The sequence below is a fragment of the Hypanus sabinus genome, chromosome 4 (assembly GCF_030144855.1).
Source record: "Hypanus sabinus isolate sHypSab1 chromosome 4, sHypSab1.hap1, whole genome shotgun sequence".
Lineage (NCBI taxonomy): Eukaryota > Metazoa > Chordata > Chondrichthyes > Myliobatiformes > Dasyatidae > Hypanus > Hypanus sabinus.
The window spans coordinates 23,216,826-23,244,303 of record NC_082709.1 but is presented as its reverse complement, the minus strand read 5'-3'; the positions used below and the strand labels follow the sequence as shown (position 1 = coordinate 23,244,303).

Here is a 27,478-nt window from a genome sequence, read left to right as displayed (position 1 = left end):
TCGACCTGCCGCAGCAAAACTGTACGTTTAAATTGAGTATCATTTTGCATATAAGCCCACGAACTATTAACTTGCAGCCAAAGGTGATGTTTGGCATGCTCCCTCATTTTCAACCTGTTTTGGCTTCAGGTTCACTGGTCTTGTATTTTGTAAATCTAATAAATAGAGTTGAATGGGGGAGTTGATGGGTCCAAATTATTTCCATTGATAAGGCCGCTAGTTATAATCACTATACTGAATATATTAAAGATCATGCATGGATTATGGGGTAATATTTTAGTTTTGTCCCAATATATTGATAATTATGTTTACTTGAAAATGTGTGCAGAATAAAATTGTTTTCGTAAAGGGTTGAACTAGTGACCGATTCCACTGCAGGTGTTGGGATGGAGGGTTTGAAAAACTGCTTAAGGCGGAGATCAGGCGGGGAAGAGAGAAATTGTTTCCACTTTCCTTGAACCGAAGTGCTCCGCCCCCGCAGCCTCTCAGATTGCCACCACTTTCAGGAACGTAACAGAGCTATCAACAGCCTTCACTGCCAGACTCGCATCTCTACACACTGATCTCAAAATTAACGGGCACAGAAAAGGGACTGAGTTAAAAGTCTGACAGTTACCATTTCTTAACGTTTGATTATCCAGTTTCAGTGGCACTGAAACATGCGTCCCCCTTAATTAAATTATTTAAATACACCATAATCTTTTAAATTTAGCACGGGAATATTCACCCAGTAATCATGCCTCTAATTGATTTTAAGTGAGTTACTTTTATTTATATTTGCGTCGTATATTGTATATGGTAGGAGTCGGAGCATACAGTATATCTTAACGTAATAATGTTCTTTCTAAATTTGAGGAGATGAATGGATAAATGTTAAACTTCTAACCCCAATGCTGCATATTTCCAACATGATACCTTCACAACATTGACAGGGTGCTGGAGGCCTGATTCATTTATACATATGCTCCCAAGCAGTAGTGTACTGGAACTGTAAATATCTCTGGAGTGTAGTCTGACTTCAGAAGTTTAATAGAAGACATGTCTGTGATGTTGTCCGTCTACAAAGACTTTCATTAAACTTTTTTCGATGTCAGCAACTCTTTCTATCGTTTAAACTGCGAGTAGTTTATGCTGTTCTCGATGCCGTCATTTATCTCCAATCGCTTTTATTTGCTAAAAGTCATCAACACAGTAATGTTGGAACAGATTTCCTAGAGATAACAAAGACACATTGTCACTTAGGGCTGTGCAACAAATCCTTAATTATAAAAAGAGATCATATGACTTAAACATCCAATCGAACGGTCTCCTGGCGGCAGCAGTGCTTTGATCACGTAAATCCAATTATTTGTGTATATACATTTCCCACATAGTGATTACTTCATTAATTGTCCCGCCTTTATCTCCTCCTTTACCATCCCCCCTAATAATCAGTTCTTTTATACATACCAACAAACACGCCATAGGAGCTTTGTGTATTCAAAGGATTTGGTTTCCCTTCTGAAAGACCCGCTATTCTTTGATGATTGGGCAGCGGCAAACTTCAAAGCCATAAATCTTTCTCCTGACTGGCTGGCGGTCTACCAAAGTCTTATCAAATTCTAAGAAGTGATCCCTCGACCACAGATATTCCAAGGATATCTCCGAATAGCAGGAGGAGGAAAGAAAGCTCTCCATGCGGCTCATTTCCCTTTAGTACCGGTTGAAATATCGAATCGTGCCTCCTTTCAACAATTTATACGGGGAATGGCTGCTGTAGCTGTTCTACGTAGTGATTCCCTGCAAGCATTTCTCCAGGTTAGTACATTTTTAAACATTTAAGAAATGTTATCATAATAGTTTAGGTTGTTCATCTCTTGAACCGTTTGCGAAACAGTTATCAAGCTTACATCAATGCTTGACGAAAGTTTGAACACTTTACTGCAATAAATTGAAACTTTTTTTCTGATTTCTCCGCTCAGGATCGCACACCAAATTCTTCCCCTGAGTCAGCCAAGCAGTCTCCGCTCGCTCTCTTGGCTGCAACATGCAACCGGATCGGACAGGCTGGGTCAGCGCATTCTGATTTTTTCCAGATCCCATACGATCCATCTCTGAGTTCGCCGTCTCGCATCTTCCACCCCTGGAGTAACGAGATCCCGTCTAACCCCGGCGGGATGCCATCCCACTCCAGCCTAGCCCTAAGTCCTCCGAAAGTTCATCAGCTGCCGCCACATCTTCAGACGCCCTACGGGTCACATGAACTTCCTCTCACTCCACCGGCGGAGCCGTCTTATCCGTTCGAACTATCCCCCGTCAAGATGCTGCCTTCATCGATGCAGACCTTAGCTTCGAGTTGCCAGCCGACCTACGTCCCCGCTGTCACCTATGGCACATCAACTCCCATCAGCTCAGGGATGACAGGGTTTGTTCCAACGGGATCCACCTTACTTTCACATCAGCACAGGCACATGTCTCCCAACCAAGTAGAGGACGTACCGTGGTGGAGCATTCAACAGTGCAGCAGTGTCAGCCACTCCTCGTCCATTGCTCCACATCGTTTCCCTCTGCAACGTTCCTTGGTTTTGGGACATTCAGATTTCGCCCAGTACCAAACTCAGATAGCTGCCCTCCTTCATACTAAGTCTCCACTGGCTACTGCCCGGAGGTGCAGAAGATGCCGCTGCCCCAATTGCCAGTCATCGAGCAATGGAGACGAGCCCGGCAAGAAGAAGCAGCACATTTGCCATATTCCGGGTTGCGGGAAGGTTTACGGCAAGACGTCTCACCTGAAGGCTCATCTGAGGTGGCACACTGGCGAGAGGCCCTTCGTCTGCAACTGGTTGTTCTGTGGCAAAAGTTTCACTCGATCAGATGAGCTGCAGAGGCATCTGAGGACTCACACTGGGGAGAAACGCTTTGCGTGCCCAGAATGTGGCAAAAGATTTATGAGAAGCGACCATCTGGCCAAGCACGTTAAAACACATCAAAACAAAAAATCAAAACTTAGCGTGGAAAATGTGAAAAGGGAAGACGGAAATATGTTAGGGCACAACTGAAAAGAGGGAAACAAACTGAAACAAAACGTGGGCTATTGATGCAACTAATTGCTTTGGTGGTGCAATATCCTTGAAAAAGGACTATTTTAAATGTATAAAAGAATTTGCCGTAAATACTTTCTGACGAATGTGCTTCAGTTAATTTCACAATTGGTCGCTATGCTTCAATATGAAGTTGTATATATTTACAGGGATGTTAAATAATACAGGCTGTTTAATTTTGGGATTTAAACGGAGTCCTTGCTGAAAGATCAGGTCTGCTGTGCATAGAGTACTTAATAGCTTTGGTCGAATGAACATGTTTTGTCTTTATTCTAGCTCAATGGGAAGTTTCAGCATGCTTTTTAAAACTTCACACTGCTGTATACCGAACCGACCTTCTACTGTGTGAAAAATAAAAGTCCGTTTGGCTTAAATTAAACTGCTCCCCACTGAGTCGGTCTGAGTTGATCTCTTGTGTTTGCTCTTAAAAAGTGTTTCGTATTTATATGAGTTACGCAAACTCCGCAAAACATTACTGCAAAGCAGCTCTTAAAGAATGGCAACTTAAAAAAAAAGATTTAAAATTAAAAATCATTACGCTTAATTCCAAATATTTAGTCGATATTTATGCTTGTTGTACTGTTTGTAGCATTACCTTTTCTCATGCTATAATCTGAATTTGCAAGGTGATGTTCTACCGGCTATTTTCAGTTTCAAGTTGTGAATCTTGAGTTTGAAGAAACATGCGCTTAGTATTTGAAGCAAATTGGCCATCTACTACTGGCTGTTTTTTTTTAACATAGCTGGCCGTGGCTTTAACTTTCAGGGAAGAACCCCTGTGTTGTATATACATGTGTCAGTCGGCGATTGTATTTGGACAACTGAAAGTGTGTGCAGAGCTTCCTCAGCAAAATAATATTTAACGGTTAAGATGAGAAGGCACGACGTGCGGTTGTTAAAATATATATATTTACTTAAACTAGAAAGCAGTTACCCTTTTAAGTTAAACGGTTCTTCTGCAATTTTGAATGGCTGGGGGTTTAAACCACAAATTTCTTCTGCTGATCCAAAATAAAATTGTCAGCTTCACATAAGAAGTGCACATCAGCAGATGTATCAGCCAGTGTATAAAGATCATTTCAAAGAACCACAGGAAGCCTGCATTTTGTAGCAATACTTTACTCAGCGCTCAGATGATTAATTGAGGGCAATGGCTGAGATTTTTTTCCCAGGTACGACACTTCACGATTGATTGTTTTTTTTTTCTGGCCTCTTCTTGGGGTGGATAGGAGGATTTTCCAGAAAGCACGGTTAGCATATCTGTTTGCAGCGTATTCGAAATCAAACTTAAGATCCATAGAGAACAAAATTATAGGGATGTGAATTTTATAATTTTTCATCTAGACAAATGGCCAAATGCTTGGTCATTTAGTTAATCTAAAACGTCAGATTTGAATAGGCGTATTGCAATGTTATTTCATCCTTTCTGAATGTAAACTCCTTGAGTCAGATTAAAAACAATGGAACCATTTTACTTGCTGAAATATGTAAATTGTTCACCTCTGTCAAAAACATTGACCGATAGATATAATGCTTTGCTCAGGCCACACTGGAGAATCGTCAAGATTCAAGTACATATTACGAGGAGAAAGTGTTTTAATTGACGAGAGGCTAGTATGGTATTGTATTAGAATTAAATAGTAGTATCAGAGAAACTTTTTTTTTACCGCTAGCGCATTAGTATGTAAGTATGGGGTTATTTATATCAAGTTTTCGTGATACAGAAATCATATTCACGCGAAGAAAATAGCATTCGTATTTTATATATTCATATGGCCTGTCATGAAAAGTACGCGTTTAATTATTTGTACATCGACGGTAAGTAAAGATATCCATTAATAACCATCCTTTCTATATAAGTATGAAAGGATTTCATATTGTTTGTACTGTTGCAGTGAGATTAAGCATGTCTACTACCCTCCTAAATCAATTGAGAAATACACATTCCTAAAACAGCCTATGACTTAAGAAAATATAAATTCCATTGTATTCTAATAAGAACGTTTTCAAGGAAGTATCATGCAATATGAGGACCCTTCTGGGTACATTGTCTCTGATATGGTGCATTTTTTTTAAAAAAGTTGCTAAGAGTATAAATCGAGATTCTGTTCCCTTGTTACAAATTGATCACACTCCGTTTTATTAATCTCTTCCTAGTTAGTTTTAAATATATAAACACCTTTTCTTCTTGGAATTAGAAGTACGTCTTTGTGTCTTTAGATGACTTTATGACTGTTTGCTCAACCAAAGCAGAGGAAGTTGTAAATTTAACCCCCTCAAATAACTCTTCAGCATTAGTGTCAGAGGCAGCGATGGAGTATAGACACTTGATGATTCCATTTACACCGTCATCACATTCATTCTGTTAAATTTGTAGTCCTTCAGCGAATTTTATATACTTTCCCCCAAACTAATCAGCGGTCTTTGTGCACTGGGTTAGATGTCTGGTGGCCAAATATACAACTTATACACGAAAGTCAAAAAGGGTTTGCAAACCAGTTAAAGCACTTTAGTTACATCCAGCCTTGATTGCGTGCTCCAGATATTTCTATAGTAGTTTTTTTCCTCTCTCAGCGATTTATTTTAAATACTTTATCCGTTAACGTTGTATGATGTCCATTACACGGCAAGGAGATCGCAAAACTTAAAACTTACTCTCCTCAAATGACACAAACCTTCAAGCTGGCTCTTGGTCACCACCCGAGGATTTCTCACGGTAGCGCCATCTAAAGCAAATCGCAGTTTACATCAAAACTGTACCCTTCAAAGTCAAAATTTTTGATAACATCTTTACGTGATCTTTTTCCAATTAAATTGATCTTGCTGGGAAATATGTATATGCTTGAATAAACTGTAAGGCCAGCAAGTACAAATGAAATGTAAATAGCGGATTGTGCATCAATAACTTTCACCTAATACTCTACTGATGAGGTTACCCGTCCGTTATCTTCGCAATTATCTGACTGGGAAGTCAAAATATACACCACGGGTCATAATAATTACCATTCACCTCCTCATATTAGGGAAGATTAGTGTTGGACATAGTTTCATAAACCATGGGGTCCATCTGCCAATGACAAGTGACTTAAAAGATGTAGCTCTGTTCAAAGGTGAACACAAAATAGACTATTTTTATCTAATTAAAATAAGTAGATACTGTATTTCAAATTATGCAAAACAGAAACAAACTAAAAAGTATGAACTTTCTTCTTATGGTATGTGGTTCTTTAGGATCAGGGGTGACATCCACGCTTCGTTCTATGGGTGCTGAGGTGGCTACTGAGGCTAATGTGAGGGTGCTGTTATTGTATTGCCTTCACTTTAAGGACTTGTGAATAAAGATTCCCAACAGGAAATGAGGATGATGCATTTTTTTCTATTTTCTGATCCCAATCTCTCTAAGCAGGCGCTTTATTCTAAGCTCTGTCATAGAACAGATTACCAGATGGATAGAGAAAACAACATTGTGCCAAAGATGAATTTAGTTACCTTCAATATTGGGATTATTTAACATCAAATTCTTTCCAGCTATCAATATTACCTAATTGAAATTGAGGCTGTGTTCGAGAATACTCAGTAAAACCCAACCCAACTCAAGTGGCTAGTGGGGCTGAGGAGAGGAATAAAGGATTTGCCATGATTGAATGGCAGAGCAGACTCAAGGAGCCAAATGGCCTAATTCTGCTCCTATGTCTTATGATCTTATGGAGTCCATTTTTATTACTTACTGATTTATTTGAAAATAGAAATATAGTGTCATACAAGATGTTTCAAATTGTGTGTTACTAAATAGTACAAAAATGATAGGATTCAGCTGCTTTTAAATTCAAATTACTACATCAGTCGATTGTGGCACCATCTCCTTTTGGGTTGACAGTCCCTCATGGCCAAAAACAATTTACTTTCCCATTTGTTATGTCAGGACAGAGGGTTTTGAAGAGCCCATTGCAGGTCCTGCATCGTTTGATGCATGTAGGCTAAGTGGTGCTTAACCGGGTGGGTAAATGTGTTAGTGATGCACTTCATTCTGCTGTTTGCACAGCTGTATAACGTGGTATTTCCAAAATTGACAAAGTCAGTGGCCAAATGGTCTGATTGTGCTCCCATGTCTAATGGTCTAATATTCCATATCTGTAATGACAATGTACTATCCCTCTTAGTCTCCACAATCTTCAAGTCTGATCCATTCTTCCCTCTTCTTTCCTTTCTGTAATGATGGTTTAAGTCCCATCTGCCCAAAGTGGTCTTCATCAAATGGATTATTCCCCAGAGGCTCCATCAAGGTCAGGGAGCATCTGTAGAGAGAAAGCCCAGATGCTGCCTGATCTCTCAGTATTTCCAGCATTTTGTGTTTTTATTTCAGATGTTCAGTGTCTACCTTAAGAAGATAATCACATTCTTTGTTTGAATGTAATTATGAAACAGCCATAATGATAGAGGAACAGAATTTTATTGGAGGAGAATAAAGGAAGGTAGTGAAGTAGTGTAGTAATTTTTTAAATAATTATCTCATTATCTTAAAAGTTAGTTTTACAGTTTCAGCTGTTGGCTGTGGCTTTTTCGGTAGAACTGTAATACCTCTGATACCAGCTCTTGTATGAAAGTGCCAGCCTGAGCTTGTGAGCTTGTATGTTGCTTGGATTTCCAGCATCTGTAGATTCTCTCTTGCTTGAGCAGGAAAATGTTAGGTTTACACTCCAATGCAGTACCAAGGGAATGCTACACTGTCAGAGCTGTTGTCTTGAAATTCAGCAAATTGAAATTGGCAAGTATGACATTTTGGCCATCCTTGAAACTTGGCTAAAGGATGACCGCCATTGGGAGCTGAACGTCCAAGGATTTACAGTGCAGCGGAAAGATAGGTTAGTAAGCAGAGGGAGTGGTGTGGCCCTGTGTATAAGAAATATAGAAAGGGATGATATACGATTCGAAAGTGCAGAGAAATGGCAAGGGTAAAAGGACCCTAATGGCAGTTGTATACAGGCTTGCAAACAGCAGCCGGGATGTGGATTATAAATCACAATAGGAGACAGAAAAGGCGTGTCAGAAGGGCAATGTCATGATAATCATTGGGGATTTTAATATGAAAGTGGATTGGGAAAACCAGGCCAGTACTGGAACTCAAGGGAGAGAATTTGTAGAATGTCTAAGGGATGGCTTTTTAGAACAGCTTGTTGTTGAGTCCACTAGGGGATCGGCTCTGCTGAATTGGGTATTGTGCAATGGTCTGGAGGTGATAAGAGAGCTTAAGGTTAAGGAACCCTTGGAGAACAGTGATCACAATATCACTGCAGGTGCAGCTGACTCATACCATTTCATATCGCCAAATCATATTGTTTCCTCACGGCCTTGTAGCACATGCTTTGCTGCCCGGTGGTTGAGGACCACTGGTCTTATGGTCTTTTGGATTAGATGTTAAGCACAAAGTTCTTTTTTTTGTTCTTACAGGATTTTGAGGCACCACCTATTCAGAAGTTGAGACAGAATTATCTATAGTGACCTGGCCAATATTTATCTCTCAAATCAATACTAAAAATGTAGGGCAGCTGATCTATTTAAAACATAATACAATTAACTACAGCTTTAATCACACAGCTAAACCATAACAGAATGTCAATGGACCAAAGGAAAATGCTTTGTTCTTAAGAGAGAGGGGAAGGAAAGGAAGAACAGAGGAGGAAAGAGGAGGTAAGGGTTGTGTTATAGAGAAGTCTGAGGGAAAGTTAGAGAATAAGAAAAGGGAGTGAAAGAGAAACTGAGAGGGTAGGGGATAGAATAAGAAGAGAAGGGTTAGGAGAAGGGAAGAAAGGCAATGAATTAAAATCACCCTTCAAATAAGGCTGCAGTTATATCTTCCTCTATACATTTCCTTTCTCTCTCTGTCTCTGTCCCTCTCTTTCTCTCTGTCCCTGTCTCTAAACCTCTCTCTCTCTATTTCTGTCCCTGTCTGTCTGTCCTTCTTTTCTCCCACAATCCCAAATCACCCACTCACTCCACCCATCATGGTGATGAGTCAATTTACCAGAGTGGGATACCTGGTCACCTGGTTGAGTGGTACTGCAACAACCACCTTTCACACAACATCAGCAAAACTAAAGAGCTGATTGTTCGCTTTAGGAAGGGGAGGAGGGAAATTATGCACTAGACTATATTGGCTAATTGGCAGTGAGGAGTCAGTAACTTTAAATTTCTTGGTATTAGCATATTGGATGACCTGTCTAAGAAGCAATTGTTGCAATCATGTTTGCTGTTGTGTGCTGGGGCAGCAGGCTGAGAGTAGCAGACATGAACAGAATCAACAAATTCATTCGTAAGGCCACTGATATTGTGGGGGTGGAACTGGACTCTCTGACGGTGGTGTCTGAAAAGAGGATGCTGTCCAAGTTGTATGCCATCTTGGACAATGACTCCCATCCACTCCATAATGTACTGGTTAGGCACAGGAGTACATTCAGCAAGAGACTCATTCCACCGAAATGTAACACTGAGTGGCATAGGAAGTCATTCCTACCTGTGGCCATCAAACTTCACAACTCGGAGTGTCAGACACCCTGAGCCAATAGGCTGGTCCTGGACTTATTTCCACTTGGCATGATTAACTTATTATTATTTAATTATTTATGGTTTTATATTGCTATATTTCTTCACTATTCTTGGTGTGGCTGTAATGAAACTCAATTTCCTTCGGGATCAATAAAGTACGTCTGTCTGTCTGTCTGGAAGTACAGAAGCCTGAAGTCCTCTACCACCAAGTTCAAGAACAGCTACTTCCCTTCAACCATTTGGTTCCAATTCAAACAAATGGAAAAACCTGAAAAACTACATCTTTGCAAAACCACGAATGCTTTGACCACATTTCACTAATATTGACTTTCTTTTGTTCTACTTGTGTATTTTTGTAAAAATTCTGTATAATTTATGTTTAATATATATTTTTCTTGTGAATGCTGCTTATATGATGCTAAGTGCTCGTGATGCTGCAAGTAATTTTTTTCTTTGCACATTGCCCATACATGTACCTACGTATCTGACAATAAAACTCAACTTCGACTTCAAATTTTCAAACTACTTTGCTCTCTCTTTCCTACTTCCCTCTTCCTTCCTTCAACACACCCTCTTCTTTTATATTTCTGTTTTCTCTTTTGCTCCATCTTGCTTCTCTCCCTGCACCTTCTATCCCCTTCCCTCCCTCTCTCTCTCCTGTTCTCCCAACTCCCTTCACCCTCTCCTTTTCTCCTACTATGTTCTCTCTCTCTGTCCCTCTTGGTCTCTAAGCTATCTCTCTCTCTTTTATTTTTTTCTTTCTACTTTTTCTCTTTCTATCTTTATCCTTTCTCCTTTTCCCTCTCTCTTATTTCCTTCTTTCTATCTCTCATCATTCCATTTGCCTCTCTCCTCCACCTTGATCCCCACTCTTCTCTCTGTTCTTTCCACATCCTTCTCCTTGCACTCTTTCTCTCTTACCATGTTCTCTGTCTCTAAACTACCTCCATATCACCATCTCTTCCTCCACTTCTTGCTGAATGGTAAGTGACCAAAGGAAAATATTGTGAGGCTTTGCTTTTTTCAAACCATCAGTCCATTTTTTCCCCAGGTGACCAACATATTTAAAATGAATATTTTATTTTGTAATTGTATTAACCACAAATTTTGGAAGTTAAAATAGATTATTTGGCCATTTTTCCACTGCTGTTTGTGGGAGCTCACTAGGTGCAAAATGATTGTCACATAATTTAAATTGGAACAACTATGACAGGAGTGGCATGACTTTCTAAGAGCTTATGCCCAAATTGGCAATAATCTTCTAAAAAAATTCTCTCATGTGGCATGTTAATTTTGAGCTAAGATTATCATTGGTTAATGAATTTATAACAATAATTATGAACTTCTTTAAGAAACAACAATGAGTCCTATTGCTTATTTACAGTACATGTATTCATTGTTTTAGCATTAGCATGACAGAGACAGTTTGAATTAAATGAATCATTTTAGAAAACCTGTTCAAATGTTAATAATAATTTTAAAGACAACTGAAAAGTAACTGTTTCTAAATAGTATTATTGTTTTTCCTTGTATTTAACACAAAAAATGTGAACATGAAATTACAAAGCTTCAGTGCATTTTCATAAAAGATCAAAAAATTACAGTAGTTTGGACCATGTTTATCACTGACAAAATGATTCACGTGAACATGCTGATGAAAAATCTTGCTGTTGCTGTTCAGACAATTAAAGTCAAGAATGGAATTGCACAATTTCAGAAGATCATTGTCTGAATTTTAATTGTTTCTTCCAGTCTCTAACCAATCTCTTTCAATATATATGGAAAAGAGTACAGTCGACATTTCGGGCTAAGACCCTTCTGCAGGGTCTTGGCCCGAAATATCAACTGTACTCTTTTCCATAGATGCTGCCTGGCCTTCTGAGTTCCTCCAGCATATTGTGTGTGTTCCTTGCAGATTGTTTCTTTTAATATTTTCTAGTTCAGTTAAGTCAATATTTTTTTGCCTCCAAGTTGAGCTGCTTTGTAAATCAATCACATTTCAAAATTATCCAAATAAATCCACAGCAACATTCCCAAATTCAGTTTGTCTAATATTACACTGGCTGCACACTTTATGAATTTTACAGTTTCTTCAAACGACCTGAAATTAGTGGCTCTTAAAGAAAATTATTCAGTAGTTGAACCAATGATGCTCAAAAATTTTATTTTTAGGCACTTAATGTTTGTCTTTTCAGGAATTTCTGTATCTGTAATGTGCTCTTTTTAGATTGGGAAATATTTAAGAGTTACATTTTTGGCATCATGTTTAAATACTACAGTTTTATTTCAAAGGCTTTTATATTACAAAACATAACATCAAGTGGTTTGTCAGATCCTTGTAATTTGGTGTTCAAGTCATTTAAATGCGAAAAGAAATCTGAAAAACTCATCAATCTGCAAATCCATACAATTTTATATATTTCTTATCAAGAAAATTTTTCATTCAAACAAATCATTTTAGGACAAAGCATTTACTAAGCCAATGAACACTGTTGTAAACAAGTAACCCTGTATACAACAAATTCACCTTGCTCAGTAAATTTTGAAATTGCCTTTTTTTAAAGCAAGCCAAAAAATAAAATTAGTATTTTCATAACTTCTTCAATGTCCTTAAAGCCAGCTTTTGCCCACAAACCCTTCTCACGTACTATACAATGAAAGGCTGTTGGTGAGTGCCTGACATATTATGCAAACAGATGGACAAAACCTGCCTCTTTACCAATCATGCTGGGTACACCATCAGTTGACACTGAAAGTATTTTTGAAAGGTTAACTTGTCACCGTGTGTCCTTGCAACCATGTAGCTTGTGCCAAGCCAGGGTGAGACTTTTCCCTTGAAAACTTCTCACCGCTCTTGGTTTATAAAAAAAATCTTATGCTGCCTCATTTGGCAGTATAGATAATCTTTTTATTATGGGGGGCAGGGTTTAAAGAGTCGAGGGGCCATGCCACAAACCACTAGCCAACAAAAGTTTTGCATGTGCCTCCTTGGGCATGCATGACTTATGTTCACCAACCCTGAACCAGAACATAAGAATATATGAGCAGGAGTAGGCCACTCAGCTCCTCACGCTGGTTCTTTCATTCAGTATGACCATGGCCTCACCTCCTCTTCTTTGCTAGTTCCTCATAACTCTCAATTCCCTGACTTCTCAGCAGACTATCTTACTTCCTCTGTAAATACCTGCAATGATCTAACATCTACTATCCTCTCCCTGTGTTTTAAATAGTTGTCCTCTAATCTTGCAACAAAGTGCCTTCTTTTGAGAATCTCTGGTAGGTGGAAATATCTTTACATTTACTTTGTTATGCCCCCAGAAAGATCTTACATATTTCAATAAAAGGAATATAGATCTAATTTCTTTAGTTGCTTATGATTAGGCCTGAAAGTAATACATTGGGGTTATAAGGTGCTTTGAGCCAGCTTGAGATTGTGAAAGAGATCTATTATTTTGTACTTTCTGATCCAAGATTCTCTGAGTTACTAGAAAATTAATATAACCTTTATACTATTGTACCTGATTTTTGTATGAAAACTCCTCAAGCAAGGGCTTTTGCAAATACCCTTGATCAGTGTTTATGTTGTTCATTTGGCTACCGAAATGTCAAACGTCAGAACTGTTAATCTAAATGATCGATTTTGTCAAGTCTGTTAAAACTGAATATTAGACTTTGTATTTGAGCACGAGTTCTGAATGCTCACAGTTGCATGTACATACAGGTATGTGCTAGAAATGGTAATGCTTCCATTAAAATGCACTGAAATGGCTCAGAACCAGGGTACTTCCACATAAAACTTCAATTACCTTGAGTGCAATTGACCAAACAGTATATCCTTTGTCAAAAATGTGCCACTCAATTCTTCACTCCTGAAGATGGGTTTAGAATCCACATCCACATCCTTACTGTCACATCCACATCCTTACTGTGCTTGTGGTCAAAGTCACGAAGACATCAAAGTTCTGTGTTTGGTGGGAAGGAGAGCAGGAGCTGGTTATGGTGGTTGGAAGCTTTTGATGGGTAGAGGAATATTGACAAAATAGAAAATGATAGAAACACTCAAGAGGCCAGAGAGCACCCATGGATAGAGAACAGAGACAAAACTTAATATAATGTTGATTTGCAGATGTATTTTCCACATGTTCTGATGAAGGGACTCTGAAGAAAATGGTAGTTCTGGTTTCCATTTCTCAGATGCTGAGTGCTTCCTGTATTTAGTTTTTTATTTCTCAGTTTTCCAGGATATGCAGTTTAAAAAATATTTCAATAATTTGGTAATTTCATAGATATGTCAGAACAAGTGCCAGTGAAAACGTTGGCTAAGTTTTCTTGAAAGAATTAACAGACTGAATTTCAAGAACCAGGCTAAGGGACTGGATTGAGTAGAAATTGAGTAGAAAAATTGAGTAGAAATTCACAATGAAGGTAAAATTCAACCTGATTAAAAATTCAAGATTCAGGATTGTTTATTGTCATTCTTCAGTACACAAGTGTAAGGGAGAACAAAATGATTGCCACTCCGATGATTCGATGCAGCATTAAAAAAACACAATTAATAGAAAAGCAATCCTATAAAACACATTGTATAAGTAACTATTGAATATGGCTGTGTATATTATCTTATTTATGTATAAGATTAATGTATGTACATAGACTGATTGTATATACATAAGGGGTGCAGGAGTACCTGAACATAAGGTGGCTGTGACAGGGAATGATAAAGTGATAAAGTGACTCAGCTAGAGGAACTCTCCAAGGTAGCAGCAGGGCATATGAAAACACAGTGACTATGTCAGTGTAGCTATGAGGTGTGGAGTGTAAACGTAAAGTGGCAATGCAGAGGTGGGGGTAGGTTGAAGGCTGTGGAGGGGCTGCGGAGGTGTAGCTGATGTGGATATAGTGGTCAACTGATTTTGTGAAAAGCAGTAAGAAACTGTTTTAAATGTTATACATGTACACATTTGATAAGAATGAGGTCACTTGAAGAAACATTTTGTGCATGTGTATCTTTAATTTGACAAAACATTTCCAATTAGTTCAAACAAAAATGTGCATGAAATAGGTCCACTAAAATCCACTCTCAATCAGTAGAAGAGCTCAGCTGTTTACATGGACTTTAGCAAGACCTTTGACAATGTCCCATGTGGTAGGCTGGTCCAGAAGGTTAGAATACATGGGAATTGGGATAAAAAAGAAAGTTGGGTACAAAATTGGCTTGGTGGTTGTAGAGGGTTGTTTTTCATACTGGAAGCTTGTGGCCAGCGATGTGTCGCAAGGATCAGTGCTGTGTCCTTATTGTTCATCATACACATTAAAGATTTGGAAAAGAATACAGGTAGCATGACCAGTAAGTTTGCAGATGACATCAAAATTGGTTTATTGGATATTTATTGTTAGATGTACTAAGATACAGTGAAAAGCATACTGTTCAAATCATTACTTTGGTAGAACAAAGTAAAACAATAATAATAGAGAATAAAGTGTAAAAGCTACAGAGAAAGTGCAGTGCAGGTAAAAGATGACGTGTATGATCATAATAAGGTAGATTGTGAGGCCAAGAGTCCATTCAGTAGTCTTATAACAACAGGCCTTGCAGAAGGATCTAGATGAACTGGGAAGTTGGATAAGGAAATGGCTGATGGAATTTAATTCAAGCAAATGCAAAGAGCTGTGCTTACAAAGCACGGGAAACACAAAATGAATTACAGGGCCTTACAGAGTGTTACTAAACAGTGAGACTTTGCGTACAAGTACATAGTTGAGAATGTCTGTTGTAAAACACATCTATGTGAGGGCAAATCAGAAGCCATGGCTAAAAGCATAGGTCTATGCATGTCTGAGAGATCAGGATTCTGCTTTCAGATTGGGGTAAAAGACAGCTCTCAGATCAGCAAGAGCTGCACTTCCTTGCACCATCAGGAAGGCAGTACAGGACTATTCACAGAATATACAGCCATTTTTGTGACAAGGGAGACATGAGGCACATGTGGCAAGGCATTCAAGTCATAAGAGATGACAAGTCTATCCTGCATGGCAATGACAGTGGCACTTCTCTTCCTGATTGGCTGAATATCCTTTACACTCTGTTTGATTGACGGAACGATGTGCTAATGAGAAGGCCTCCCCTCCTCCCATCACCCCATCGAGGAGCAGACAGACTGGCTGGCTGCAGCTAACATGAGGAAGACCCTAACCAGGGTCAACTCATGTAAAGCTGCAGGGCTTGATAATGTACCTGACTGGGTGCTCTGGGACTGTGCTACCCAGTTAACTGAGGTTCTAACTATACATCTTCAACATCTCTCTAGAACTGTCTCCTCAGGCTTCAAGGCAGCAGCACCATCCTTGGGCGACAGTAACCTGTCTCAATGAAGAGCTTTAAGCAGCTGGTTCTAAATTTCGTCTTCCTGTTACATTGGAGCTTTTCCAGTTCACTTACCACTCAAGTTAGTCCACTGATGATGCCATAGTCTCTGCACTCCACTTTATTTTGTTCCCTACTAATAGTGATTTTGTCATGACTTGTTGAAACTGGTAAAGCAAAAATTAAAGTAGGTCAAGTTCAGGTCAGATTTTAACTTTATATCAATTAGATCTCTAATTTGAAAGACTAATGACTATAACATCAAAAGGTTCAATTATTTAGTTTCATTGGCAAATGTGAGTGATGTTGGAGTTTTAAATTTTTTTTGTTGCGCGTTTATGGAGTAAAAGCTGTACACATGAGCATTGTTGCTGGCTAATGGCTTCAAAGTTCCACATTGTCAGTGCTCCATCAGCACAAGTGCACCATGAGGCTATATGCTCAGCCCCCTGCTATAACCTATGGACTCACTTGCAAAGGTTCTTCATCTCATGTTCTGAATATTTATTGTTTATTACTTATTTATTTTTGCATTTGTGCAATTTGTTGTTTTTGCACACTGGTTGAATGCACAAGTTGGTGTGGTCTTTCATTGATTCTACTACGGTTATTATTCTATTATGGATTTATTGAATATTCCCACAAGAAAATGAATTTCAGGGTGGTATATGGTGGCATATATGTACTTTGACAATAAATTTACTTTGAACTTTGAATGTTTTAATCTAGGTGTGTACCACTGAAGCATTAGTTGCATTTACCATTATTTAGGATCATTTAGTCCTCCAGAATATATTGCCCCAGCTCATTTGTATTTTCAAAAATAATAACTGATCCAAATTCCACATAAAATGGGAATAATGTGTTGGGACACTTAAAAACTATAGTGGCCACTTTATTAGGTACCTCCTCTACTACTTAAGGTGTGCTCATAGTCTTCTATTGTAATCTATCAAAGATCTACATTTTAAAGGACTTTTTAAAGAGGAAGAAGAAATAAAGGATGTTTAACAAACAAAATCTTAGGGCCTTGATGGATGAGGCATCTACCAATTGTAGATCTATTAAATAGTCAACCTTAGGACTTAGAAAAAAGGACCAAAAAATACCATGGAGAGATAGGAAGACAACTTCAAAGCTGAGAGGTTGCTTAAATCAGAAACAAAGTGATATGTGAAACAGACCAGATGAGTATGGAGGATGTTCACCTAACCCTCCACATTTTACAATAGTTAAGGAAAGCGCTAATATGGCAGCATATTGTGTGTTGTCATGTCTTCTAATCCTATCTTCAACTTTTTGCATGATCCTACTATTTTTTTATATTAGTAATTCAATGAAATGTGTGAGGCAGTCTTTAATTACTTACCTTCAACTAATTTGTTCAATTTGTGGTCAGATAAACCTTGTGCAATTGGTACAGATCATTAACATGGCATATTTGCCTTTATTAGTCAAGACATTGAGTTCAAGAGTCAGGAACTTATGCTGCACTTTTATATAACTCTAGTTAGGCAGCATCTGGAATATTGCATTCAATTCCAGATGGAAGTACATGCTGTCTACATGGACTTTAGCAAGGCATTTGACAAGGTCCCTCTTGGTTGGTCAAGAAAGGTTCAGTTGCCAGTATTCAAGATGAGGTAGAAAATTGGATTAGACATTGGCTAGTAGATGGTTGCCTCTCTGACTGGAGGCCTGTGACTAGCAGAGTGCTGCAGCTGTTGTTGTTGTTTGTCATCAATGATCTGGATGACAATGTGGTTAACTGGATCAGCAAATATGGGGATGACACCAAGACTTTGGGTGTAGTGGACAGTGAGGAAGACTATCATGACTTACAGCAGGATATGAACCAGCTGGCAAAGTTAATTGAAAAATGACAGACGGAATTTAATGCAGACAAGTGTGAGGTGTTGTTCTTTGATAGGGCTAACCATGGTAGGTCTTAACAGTGAATGGTAATCTGGGAATACAGGTTCATAATTCATCGAAAGTGGTGTCACAGTTGGATAGTCATAAAGAAAGCTTTTGCCACATTGGCCATCATAAATCATAACACGAAGTGCAGGAGATGGGATGTTATGTTGAAGTTGTGTAAGATATTAGTGAGGCCTAACTTGGAGTAGAGTGTGCAGTTTTGGTTACATACCTGCAGGAAAGATGTAAACATGGTTGAAAGAGTACAGAGAAAATTTATGAGGATGTTGCTAGGTCTGGAGGACTTAAGTTATAAGGAAAGATTGAATAGGTTAGGACTTTATTCCTTGGAACTTAGAAGATTGAGAGGTGATTTAACAGAGGTATACAAAATAATGAGTGGTATAGATTGGGTAAATGCTTGCAGGAAGTAGGCAGTTTAAATGGTTCAGCATGAACTGGATGGGCCAAAGGTCCTATTTCTGTACTGTACTTTTCTATGACTATGATTCTAATTTTGAGAAGGTGGAGGCTTTGGAGAGGATGCAGAAGAGGTTTACTAGAGCACTGCCTGGATTAGAGGGTAGGAGTTATAAGGAGGGACGGGACAAACTAGGGTTGTTCAACAGAAGTGGTGGAAGTTGAGGAGAAACCTGAAAGAAGTTTATAAAATTATGACAGGCATAGACAAACAATGGATATAATTTTTCAAAGATGAAATGGCTAATACTAGAGGCCATGCATTTAAGATGGAGGAGAAATTTTGAAGGAGATGTATGGGGTAATTTTTTTAAATACAAGAGTGTGTTGGTTGCCTAGAATATGTTGCCAGGAGTGGCGATGGGAGCAGATACAATAGAGATATTTAAGTGGCCCTTAGATAGGCAAATGAATATGCAGGAAATGCAGAGATCTTAGCTATGTGCAGGCAAAAGGGATTAATGTAATTAGGCATAATTTGGTTTAATTGATTCAGTGCAACATTGTGGGCCAAAGAACCAGTTCCTGCATTATACCAGGGTTTCAAACACTCTTTCTAAGTTAAGGAATGATTCATTCCAATTTCTTCTAATTTAACGTACTGCATTCATACAGTCTCCTCTGCATCAGGGAAATTGAGTGAAAGCTTTGCAGAACACCTCAATCCAGTGCACGACTTGGTTTAAAACAATGTACAGTAGTTTCCTCTACAATGGAAATACCACAGTTTGAGTGGCTGCAAAACATTTCTGTTCTGTTGTTAATGAGCCGCAATTGCTTGCCAGTTTAATTATCCGTCCCATTCCCATCTTTACCTCCTTATGTTTGACTTCTACCTCCACTTCAAGAAGCTCATCTTCAATATTTCACATTGGTATCTTTAGGCCTTAAAAAAGTTCAGATATCAGCCTGATTGGTCTGATAAATGGCCAGTACTGACAATGGGTGACATTAACTCTACTTTTCATTTTTCCAAGGATGCCATCTGATCTGCTAAATAATTCCAGCATTTGCTATTTTTATCTTATAATTTCTAGTGTCTGTAGTTTAGATGAAGTCTTGATGAAGGGTCTTGGGTTGAACGTCGACTGTTTACTCTTTTCTATAGATGTTGCTTGGCCTGCCAAGTTCCTCCAGTACTTTGATTTCCAGCAGCTGCAGATTTTCTCTTCTCTGTAGTTTTTGTTTTGTATTTCAAGTAAAAGTTTTTTTCAGACTGAAGAGAAATGCACAATAGAGTTTCCATGGGTTCAGAACTAGCAATACTGGATTTTAGACTATTTATATTATATATAACATACAAATGCTTTGCATCTGAGAGAATAGGGCAGAGTTTCCTTTAAATTCACACAAAAGATGTGGTAGTTTAATAAGCAGGACAGAGTAATACAGACTGACAGAAAATTAGCAGATGGCAGTGATAAACACAGGAAGTTCTAGAAGCACTGCTGTTCTGAAGTTATCTGTGAAAAGAGTAATTTCTGGCAACTTCATTGTTGCCAGAAGAGTAACTTCATTGTGAGTGCAAAACAAAGAAGGAAATGACCTTATTAGTAACACAGGAGCAGAGGGACCTGTGAGTTTGCAAATTTGAGAGGCTGGCTTTGAGTGCAGGTGTGCGAGTTTATCTGGAGAGAAAGTTAAAGAACGATAGCGGTCAGCAATGATCAACTCCTTAATTTAATATATGATGGAAGAAATCTCGATGAGAAAATTTGATCTAAATGATAAGGTCTTGCTTTCTGGAGCAGGCTGGATGGAACGTGAAGTACCCGACAGAATGCAAGATACTAGGGAATCAGAGAAAGAGACCACCTCAGAATTCCCGACAAGGTAAGTGGATGGAAACATACCTGGGATATAAGTCGAGGAAGCGTACTATAGTCACATTTACCATCAGACCCAAGCTATCACCGAGCTGTGTGCAAATGTGGCCTATTGAACGAGTAGAGAGTTAAATCAAGAAGGGTTTCACAGTGATTTCTATTCCAACGGCCAATGTCCAGGAATTGTCGCATGCTAATAGTGCGAGGTACAAGTTGGGAAGCGCTCAGAGCATGAGCCGATGTCATTTGAAGAGCGGTGGAGAGAAGCGGGCCTACAGCGAAACGCCCCGCCGCGGTTGCTAGGGAGATCGTTAGTGCGGTTGTCCTCTGAGGCAGCCGCCATCATCGGGAGGACGCTGAGCCCGGTTGCCAAGGTGATCGTTTGTCCGGTTGTCGCCTCGCGCAGCCGCCATCATCGGGAGGACGCTGAGCCCGGTTGCCAAGGTGATCGTTTGTCCGGTTGTCGCCTTGCGCAGCCGCCGGCACTGGGAGGACGCCGGGCGAGGGCCCGCTTCAAATAGTTTTGCGAACAAACCTCCGCCACCGGTTCCCAGGGACCGATTGTCAACGCCTCACAGGGCTTGATCAGGCGAGTACTGGCGGGTGACTCGTGTCCTTTCATTTAATTGGTTTGCTGTAGAGAGTGCCTTCTGCCGGGGGTACTGACTTTAACCATGTTCACTTCCTTACTTCACTGCTACTTACTTACGATGACTCCTCTGCAGTCGGTGTGTTTTCTTTTTACAAAGGCTACTTTATTCTAAGTATTACAATATCACAAGTCACTATAAACTACAATAACTAAACACCAGGATGTATTTGTTTGGCGTCAAATGCCCGAACGCTTCAATGGTGCCCATTGTCGCCGTGTACTCCTTCCTTTTCCAGGGGTACCTGGTCACAAACATACCCCCGGAAAACTATCCGGCAGTCAGATCGGGTGGAACCCTCAACTGCCCGTATCCAGGACCTGCAGGTAAATAGTTTTGCCATGTTCAAGAACAAAGCTACCTCACCCCCTCCTTCTCCCTCTGGGTGAATAACTCGCCTCTTCTCTCCCCAAAATCTAGTAGCCAGCTAGAAGACTCACCACTCAAGTAAATTTATGATCCAATTACGTGTATGTCTGTACTATCCTGAGATTCATTTTCTTACAAAGAAACCCAATGGAATCAGTGAATAACTACACATAAACACTGACAATCAATGTCCATCCTTCTGGCTTCTTCCAGTAACCTTTGACGCCCTTAATAATTAAAAACATATCCTCCACTTTAAATATGCTCCATGACCTGACCTTCACCACCCAGGCCATGCTCTTCTTTTCACTGCTGCCATCAGGTAGAAGGTTACAGGTGCCTCAGGACTCGCACCACCAGGTTTAAGAACAGTTACTACCCCTCAACCATCAAGCTCTCAAACAAAAGGAAATAACTACACTCATTTAAGGACTCTTTTATCTTGTTATTTCATGCCAGTTATTTATTGCTTTTTATTTATTATCTGCATTTGCACAATTTATAGATTACAGATCCTGTTTACAGTTACTGCTCTATAGATTTGGTAGGTATGCCTGCAGAAAAAGTATACTGTAAGTATACAGTATGTACTCAGATAACAAATTTTACTTTGAACTTTGACCTCCACAGCAATCCTTTGGCAATGAATTCCACAGATTCACTACTTTCTGGCAAAAGAAATTCCTCCTCATTTCTGTTCAAAAGAAATGTCATTTTTTTGAGGCTGTACCCTTTAGTCCTAGATAGCCCCACTATAGGACATGTCCTGTATAGGAATCTAGGCCTTTCAACATTTAATAGGTTTCAATGAGTTACCCCCCCCCCCCTCATTTTTCTAAACTGCCAGGCCCAGAGTCATCAAATGCTTCTCACACCCTTTCATTCCTGCGATCATTCTTGTGAATTCCTTTGGTCCAATGAACATCCTTTCTTCAATAAGGGGCCTAAAACTGCTCACAATACACCAACTCTAGTCTGACCAAAGCCTTAAAAAGCCTCAGCATTACATCCTTGCCTTTATATTCTGATCCTCTCAAAATAAATGCTAACATTGCATTTGCCTTCCTTACCACTGACTCAACCTGCAAGTTAACCTTTAGGGAAGCCTTCACAAGAACCCCCTAGTCCATTTACACCTCTGACTTCTGCATTTTGTGCTCCTAAGGGTTGCATAAGGAGCAGAATTAGGCCATTTAGCCCATCGAGTTTGCTCTGCCATTTCTCTGCCATGCTGATCCAATTTTCCTCTCAGCCCCAATCTCTTGCCTTCCTCCCTGTATCCCTTCATGCCCTGACCAATCAAGAATCTGTCAACCTCTGCCTTAAATATGGATAAAGACTTGGCCTCCGTAGCTGCCTGTGGAAAAGAATTCCACAGGTTCTCCATTCTCTGACTAAAGAAATTCTCCTTCATCTTTGTTCTAAAAGGTCTATTCTGAGGCTGTGTCCTCTGGACTTAGACTCTCCCAACATAGGAGATATCCTCTTCACATCTACTCTATTAAGGGCTTTCACTATGTGATAAGTTGCAACTTTTGTGAACCTCCTTTGTACCCTTTCCAGTTTCAGCATACCCTTTCTAAGATAAGAGGTACAAAACTGTTCAAAACTGTGGTTCCTTTACGTCAACCTCCCTAATCACATCTGGTTCATTACACAACACCTAATCCAAAACTGCCTTTTCCCTAGTGAGCTTAACCACAAGCTGCTCTAAAAAGCCATCTTGTAGGTATTCTCTAAATTCTGTCCAGCACCAACCTGACTTTCCCAATCTGCATGCATATTGAAATCTCCATTATTATTGTAACTTTGCCCTTTTTACATGCCTTACAACCTACATGATGAAACTTTGTCTGCCTTCCAGGTGAATGGAATAGGCCATGTTCATCAAAACTGATTTGGACACAGAGGGGTGCATGTTGCAATGTTTTGTTTTGATTTGATTTAAAATGTGTGTAATGCAGAGCTGGGTACACGCATTGTCTAGATTCAGTTTTCTCTGCCTGGCTGTACCATATTTGCTCTTTCTTTGGGTGACAACCCAAATGACTATTTGTATGTACTTTTTAAAAAGAAGGTTCCAAAGCCTATTTGGGAACTTCTAGAAAAGCCAGCTGATGCAAACAGAGTGCAATCTTTGATTTTCTTAGCCAGTTCTACAGTGGTCTAAGAACTAGTAGCCTCTCGTTGCCATTCTATAGTTCTTGTTGACAGCTCTTAAAGAGCAAAACATAATAAAACAAGATGTTGAGCATTCGCTTATGAGAGAAGGTTACTGAAAAGGGCAATGTAAGCAGATTGACAATAGTTTGGGATTCTAGTGGTGACTGTGGGAGGGTGGAATGGGAGCACCATATGGAATCCAAACTCGCTGATAGTTCAAGATAAAATCTAATTCTGTATGTCAGCTCCACTTTTTATTTGGTCCTATGTTCCTTGATTCCCCAAAGTGCTCAAAAGTCAGTCAGTTTCAGCCTTGTTTCCACAGGGCATCCACATCCCACCCCCACCTCCAAATGAGAAGGAGAATTTCAAAATTTTCAATTCTGAATAAAAACACTATGAATGTCTTTAAAGAAAAACAATCAAGGTAAATATTGTTCCTCAGATGATGAGTCTAGGAAAGTAATAATGGAAAAATAAGAAAATACCAGAGGCTTTTAACAAATTTTTATCTGTCTTCACAGAAATAGACGCTAAAAGCTCCCCAATAATAGTAGGAAATGCAAGACAGAGGAAGGATGAAAGTTAAACTATCACAAAGCGTAAGTTCCTGAGCAAACAATGGGCTGAATTTACAGGTTTTAAAAGAGATGGTAGATGCATTTATCATGGTTTATCCCCATTTATCATGCATTTATCCCCAACTTCTGGTTAGGTCCTTGTGAATTACTGCTAAAATGTAACTGCCTTTTTCTAGAAAAGAAGGAGAAAGAACCCAGGAAATAATATATTAATTAGCTCGCAGCCTGTTATTGAGAAATTGCTGAAATCTATTATAAGGAAGTAGTAGTAGAACATTTAGAAAATCATGATAGAAATAAGCAGTGATTGCAATGAAGGGGAAATTTTGTTAAGTTTGTTAGAATTCTTCAAGGGTGTAATAGTATGGAAGATAAAGGAGAACTAGAAGACAGGACATTTTTGGATTTACAGAATCCATTCAATGAGTTGCCACATAAAAGGTTACTGCACAAGAGTTTGTGCCGTTGGGAGTATGTATTAGAATAGAGTACAGGCCAAGTAATCATTGGGATAAATGGGTTATTTTCAACTTGAACAAAAGAAAATCTGCAGGTGCTGGAAATCCAAGCAACACACAGAAAACACAGGAAGGGTCTCGGACTGAAATCCCAACTGTACTCTTTTCCATAGATGCTGCCTAGCCTGCTGAGTTCCTTCAGCACTTTGTGTTTTCAGCTTCATAAGATGCGAATAATAGAATGGCACGTGAATTGTTACTAGCTTCTCAGTTATTTACAATTTATAATGTTATTTGAAAGAAACAGTAGAAAGATCTGTGACAATAGTAACATAGGTAGAAAAGCAAGTTGTGAGGCAGATGCAATGAACTTGCAAAGACATATAGATAAGACAAGTTAGTAAAGAATTAGCAGATAGAACTTAATGTGAGAAAATATAAGGCAATCCATTTTTTTCTGAATAAAATAGAAAAAGCTGAATATGGTTGCTTTTTGAGAGACTTCAGAATACTACTGAACAGTGGGATTTGTGACTATATTCGGAACTACTATGTTCACATTTGGTCTCCTTAATCGAGGAAGAATGTATGACATTTATGTTGGTACAATACCTAACTAGGAAGACAAAAGGGAAGTTATCCATTAAAACAAAAGGAAATGAGTATAAGAATAATTAAGTTTGAAGTCTGTGTACATCATTTGTTTGGTCTCATTTAAGGAGGATCTACTTACACTGAAACATTTCAGATATGTTTATCAGCAAAACGTGTGTTTAGTGTTGTTTATCAATTACAAATCTGCATTCAAAACCATTATCCCATCAGTACTAATTAGTAACTTCAAAAATTGTAACTCAGTAACTCCATTCTCAATTGGATTCTTGACTTCCTTATCAAAAGATCAGAGTCCGTGTGAATCAGTAGCAGTAACTCCTCCTTGCTGAAAATCAGTATAAGTGCTCTTCTGTCATGTGTGCTCAGCCCACTGCTCTAGTCTTTTATGCTCATGACTGTGTAGCTAGGCACAACTCAAATGCCATCTGTAAATTCACTGATAATGCTAGTGTTGTTGGAGGAATCTCAGATAGCAACAAGGAGTTGTACAGGAGTGGGATAGATCAGCTGGTTGAGTGGTGTCCCAATAACAACCTCTCACTCAACGTCAGCAAGACCAAGGAATTGACTGTGGACTTCAGGAAGTGGAAGTTGAGAGAACATGCACAGGTCCTCATTGATGAGTCATTGGTGGAAAAGGTGAGCAGCTTCAAGTTCCTGAGTGTCAATATCTCAGAGGATCGGTTCTGGGTGCAACACATTGATGTAATCACCAAGAAGGCACACCAGCAGATCTACTCATGAAGAGTTTGAGGAGATTTGGTATGTCACAGATGCTTGCAAATTTCTATGGATGTATTCTGGAAAGCTTCTGACTGGTTGCATCACAGCCTGGAAAGGAGCCTCCAATGCACAGATTCAGACAGTCCTTTCACAGACACAACGCTTTCCACCATTAAATGTTCAAAGGTTCATTTTATTATCAAAGTATATATGCAGAATATATATTGGAACCCAGCAGCTCCTCCAAGGAAAGTGACATGGACCAGTGGCCTCTCCGAGAACTGCCTGCTCTCCTCCGCATTTGCCTTGATGTTTCAATCTTCCTTTGATGCTTTAAACGGTGAGAACTGTAGTTGATCATGGCCCCTTGTCTTGACTGTGAGCTTCTCCTCATGGTAACTCGTGCTCGCATCTCTCTCCTGGAGTTTTCTCAGGAACGGCAGAACACTAGCTTACTAGCTTATAATGGAAACATTTAGAGATGGTTAAGTAGATCGATTCCTGGCATGAAGAGGCATCTTTTAAGGAAAGGTTGCTCAGGTGGACTATATTTACTGCAGTTTAGGAGGTACAGAAACATAAATAATTCTGAGGGGGCCTGACAAGGTAATTTATGTGACAGTGATTCCCCTTGATTGAGAATCTAATAAGGTGAGCCCTCTCAAGATGGAGTTAAGGAGAAAGTTCCTCTCTGAGGGGCATAAATTTTGAAATCCTCTTACCCTGTGAGCTATGGAAACTGAATTGTTGTATATATTGAAGGTAAACTGGAGGGGCTGTTTTTCTATAAATGTCATAAAAATTATTTGAAGATAAAAATTATCTTTGAACATATATATGTTAAAACTTATGGAACTATTGGAAATGAAATTCAATCCTTTGCATACACTGTATGACTTTATTGCATCTTATTTTTCTGCCAGTTTTGTATTATCAGCAGACTTGGAAGCTGTGTGTTTTTATCAGTGACAAGAGTATGGGGAATTGTGAATAGCCAAAGATTCAGTAAAGGTATCTGTGACACTCCACGAGTAACATTTTGCCAAAGAGAAAACAATTGTTTACTCCACCCTGTCTTTTGTACCTCAGTTCTTTTTCTGTATTATTATGTAACCTCTAACCTTATGAACGCTTAGTTTGTGTGGCACTTTTTGATAATTCATATTTCTGTCTCATGCTGTCAAATCTGTTCCCTCATTAGTTAGACACTCTAGTAAACGTGTCAGATTTACCTTTTGATAAAGTACATTGACTTTTAGTGCTTGTTAAAATCATGTTTTATGTTTGAATTTGTTTATTTTTCCCTGTTTCCTCTCTTCCTCTTCCAAGTAGCACAATTATTTGCTTCCTGCTATTTTTCTAGGAAGCAATCAAGGTTAAGAAATGTTTGAGGATCTTTTTATGACTCTTTATCTGAAGTTGGAGGACTAAAGTATTTGTTTCCTTCCTCTTTACCCAATTTCTCATGAATTATCAGAAATATATAAGATCCAAATTTGCCATTTAACTTTGGTGGCTTCATCTAGAGGTGCAAAGTATTGCCTCTCCATTATTAAAGATCAGATTTTGGGATCAATTTTATGAGTTGTATGCCCTGACGCTGGGTGTATATGAATTTCCACACTATTAGTTCTGCAGGTTTTAGGATGCATTGTTTCATTTTTTTGTTCTTCCATAATGACATTTATTCTTTGATCAATCACATA

The 27,478-nt window shown here is 39.0% G+C and overlaps 2 protein-coding genes and 1 long non-coding RNA gene across 8 annotated transcripts in view; 2 read left to right on the top strand and 1 right to left on the bottom strand.

Annotated features, from left to right (window-relative positions):
• Positions 1–813: 813 nt before the first annotated feature.
• LOC132392564 (uncharacterized) lies at positions 814–20,472 on the bottom strand. The gene is made up of 3 exons (XR_009511583.1): positions 20,241–20,472; positions 13,430–19,603; positions 814–1,211 (listed from the first exon to the last, which is right to left on the bottom strand). It is a non-coding gene; the product is annotated as an uncharacterized LOC132392564 (long non-coding RNA).
• On the top strand, positions 1,747–3,256 carry sp5a (Sp5 transcription factor a). Its single transcript, XM_059966603.1, has 2 exons — positions 1,747–1,797; positions 1,962–3,256. Exons 1-2 carry the CDS (start codon positions 1,747–1,749, stop codon positions 3,036–3,038), a joined length of 1,128 nt encoding a protein of 375 aa, XP_059822586.1. The 3' UTR covers positions 3,039–3,256.
• Positions 19,977–27,478, top strand: part of erich2 (glutamate-rich 2) — a 105,077-nt gene continuing 97,575 nt past the window's right edge. The window contains exons 1-2 of one of the 6 annotated variants that reach the window (XM_059966600.1): positions 20,729–20,802; positions 23,920–23,997. Coding sequence is in view for 2 of the 6 variants with exons in the window: in XM_059966597.1 (XP_059822580.1) it covers positions 21,063–21,189 (127 nt within the window). In the remaining 4 variants the exon portion in view is untranslated. Of the gene's footprint in view, positions 20,221–20,643; positions 20,803–21,030; positions 21,190–23,916; positions 23,998–27,478 lie in introns of those variants that run through there. The other 5 variants (XM_059966598.1, XM_059966599.1, XM_059966602.1 and 2 more) reach the window with 5 other exon arrangements.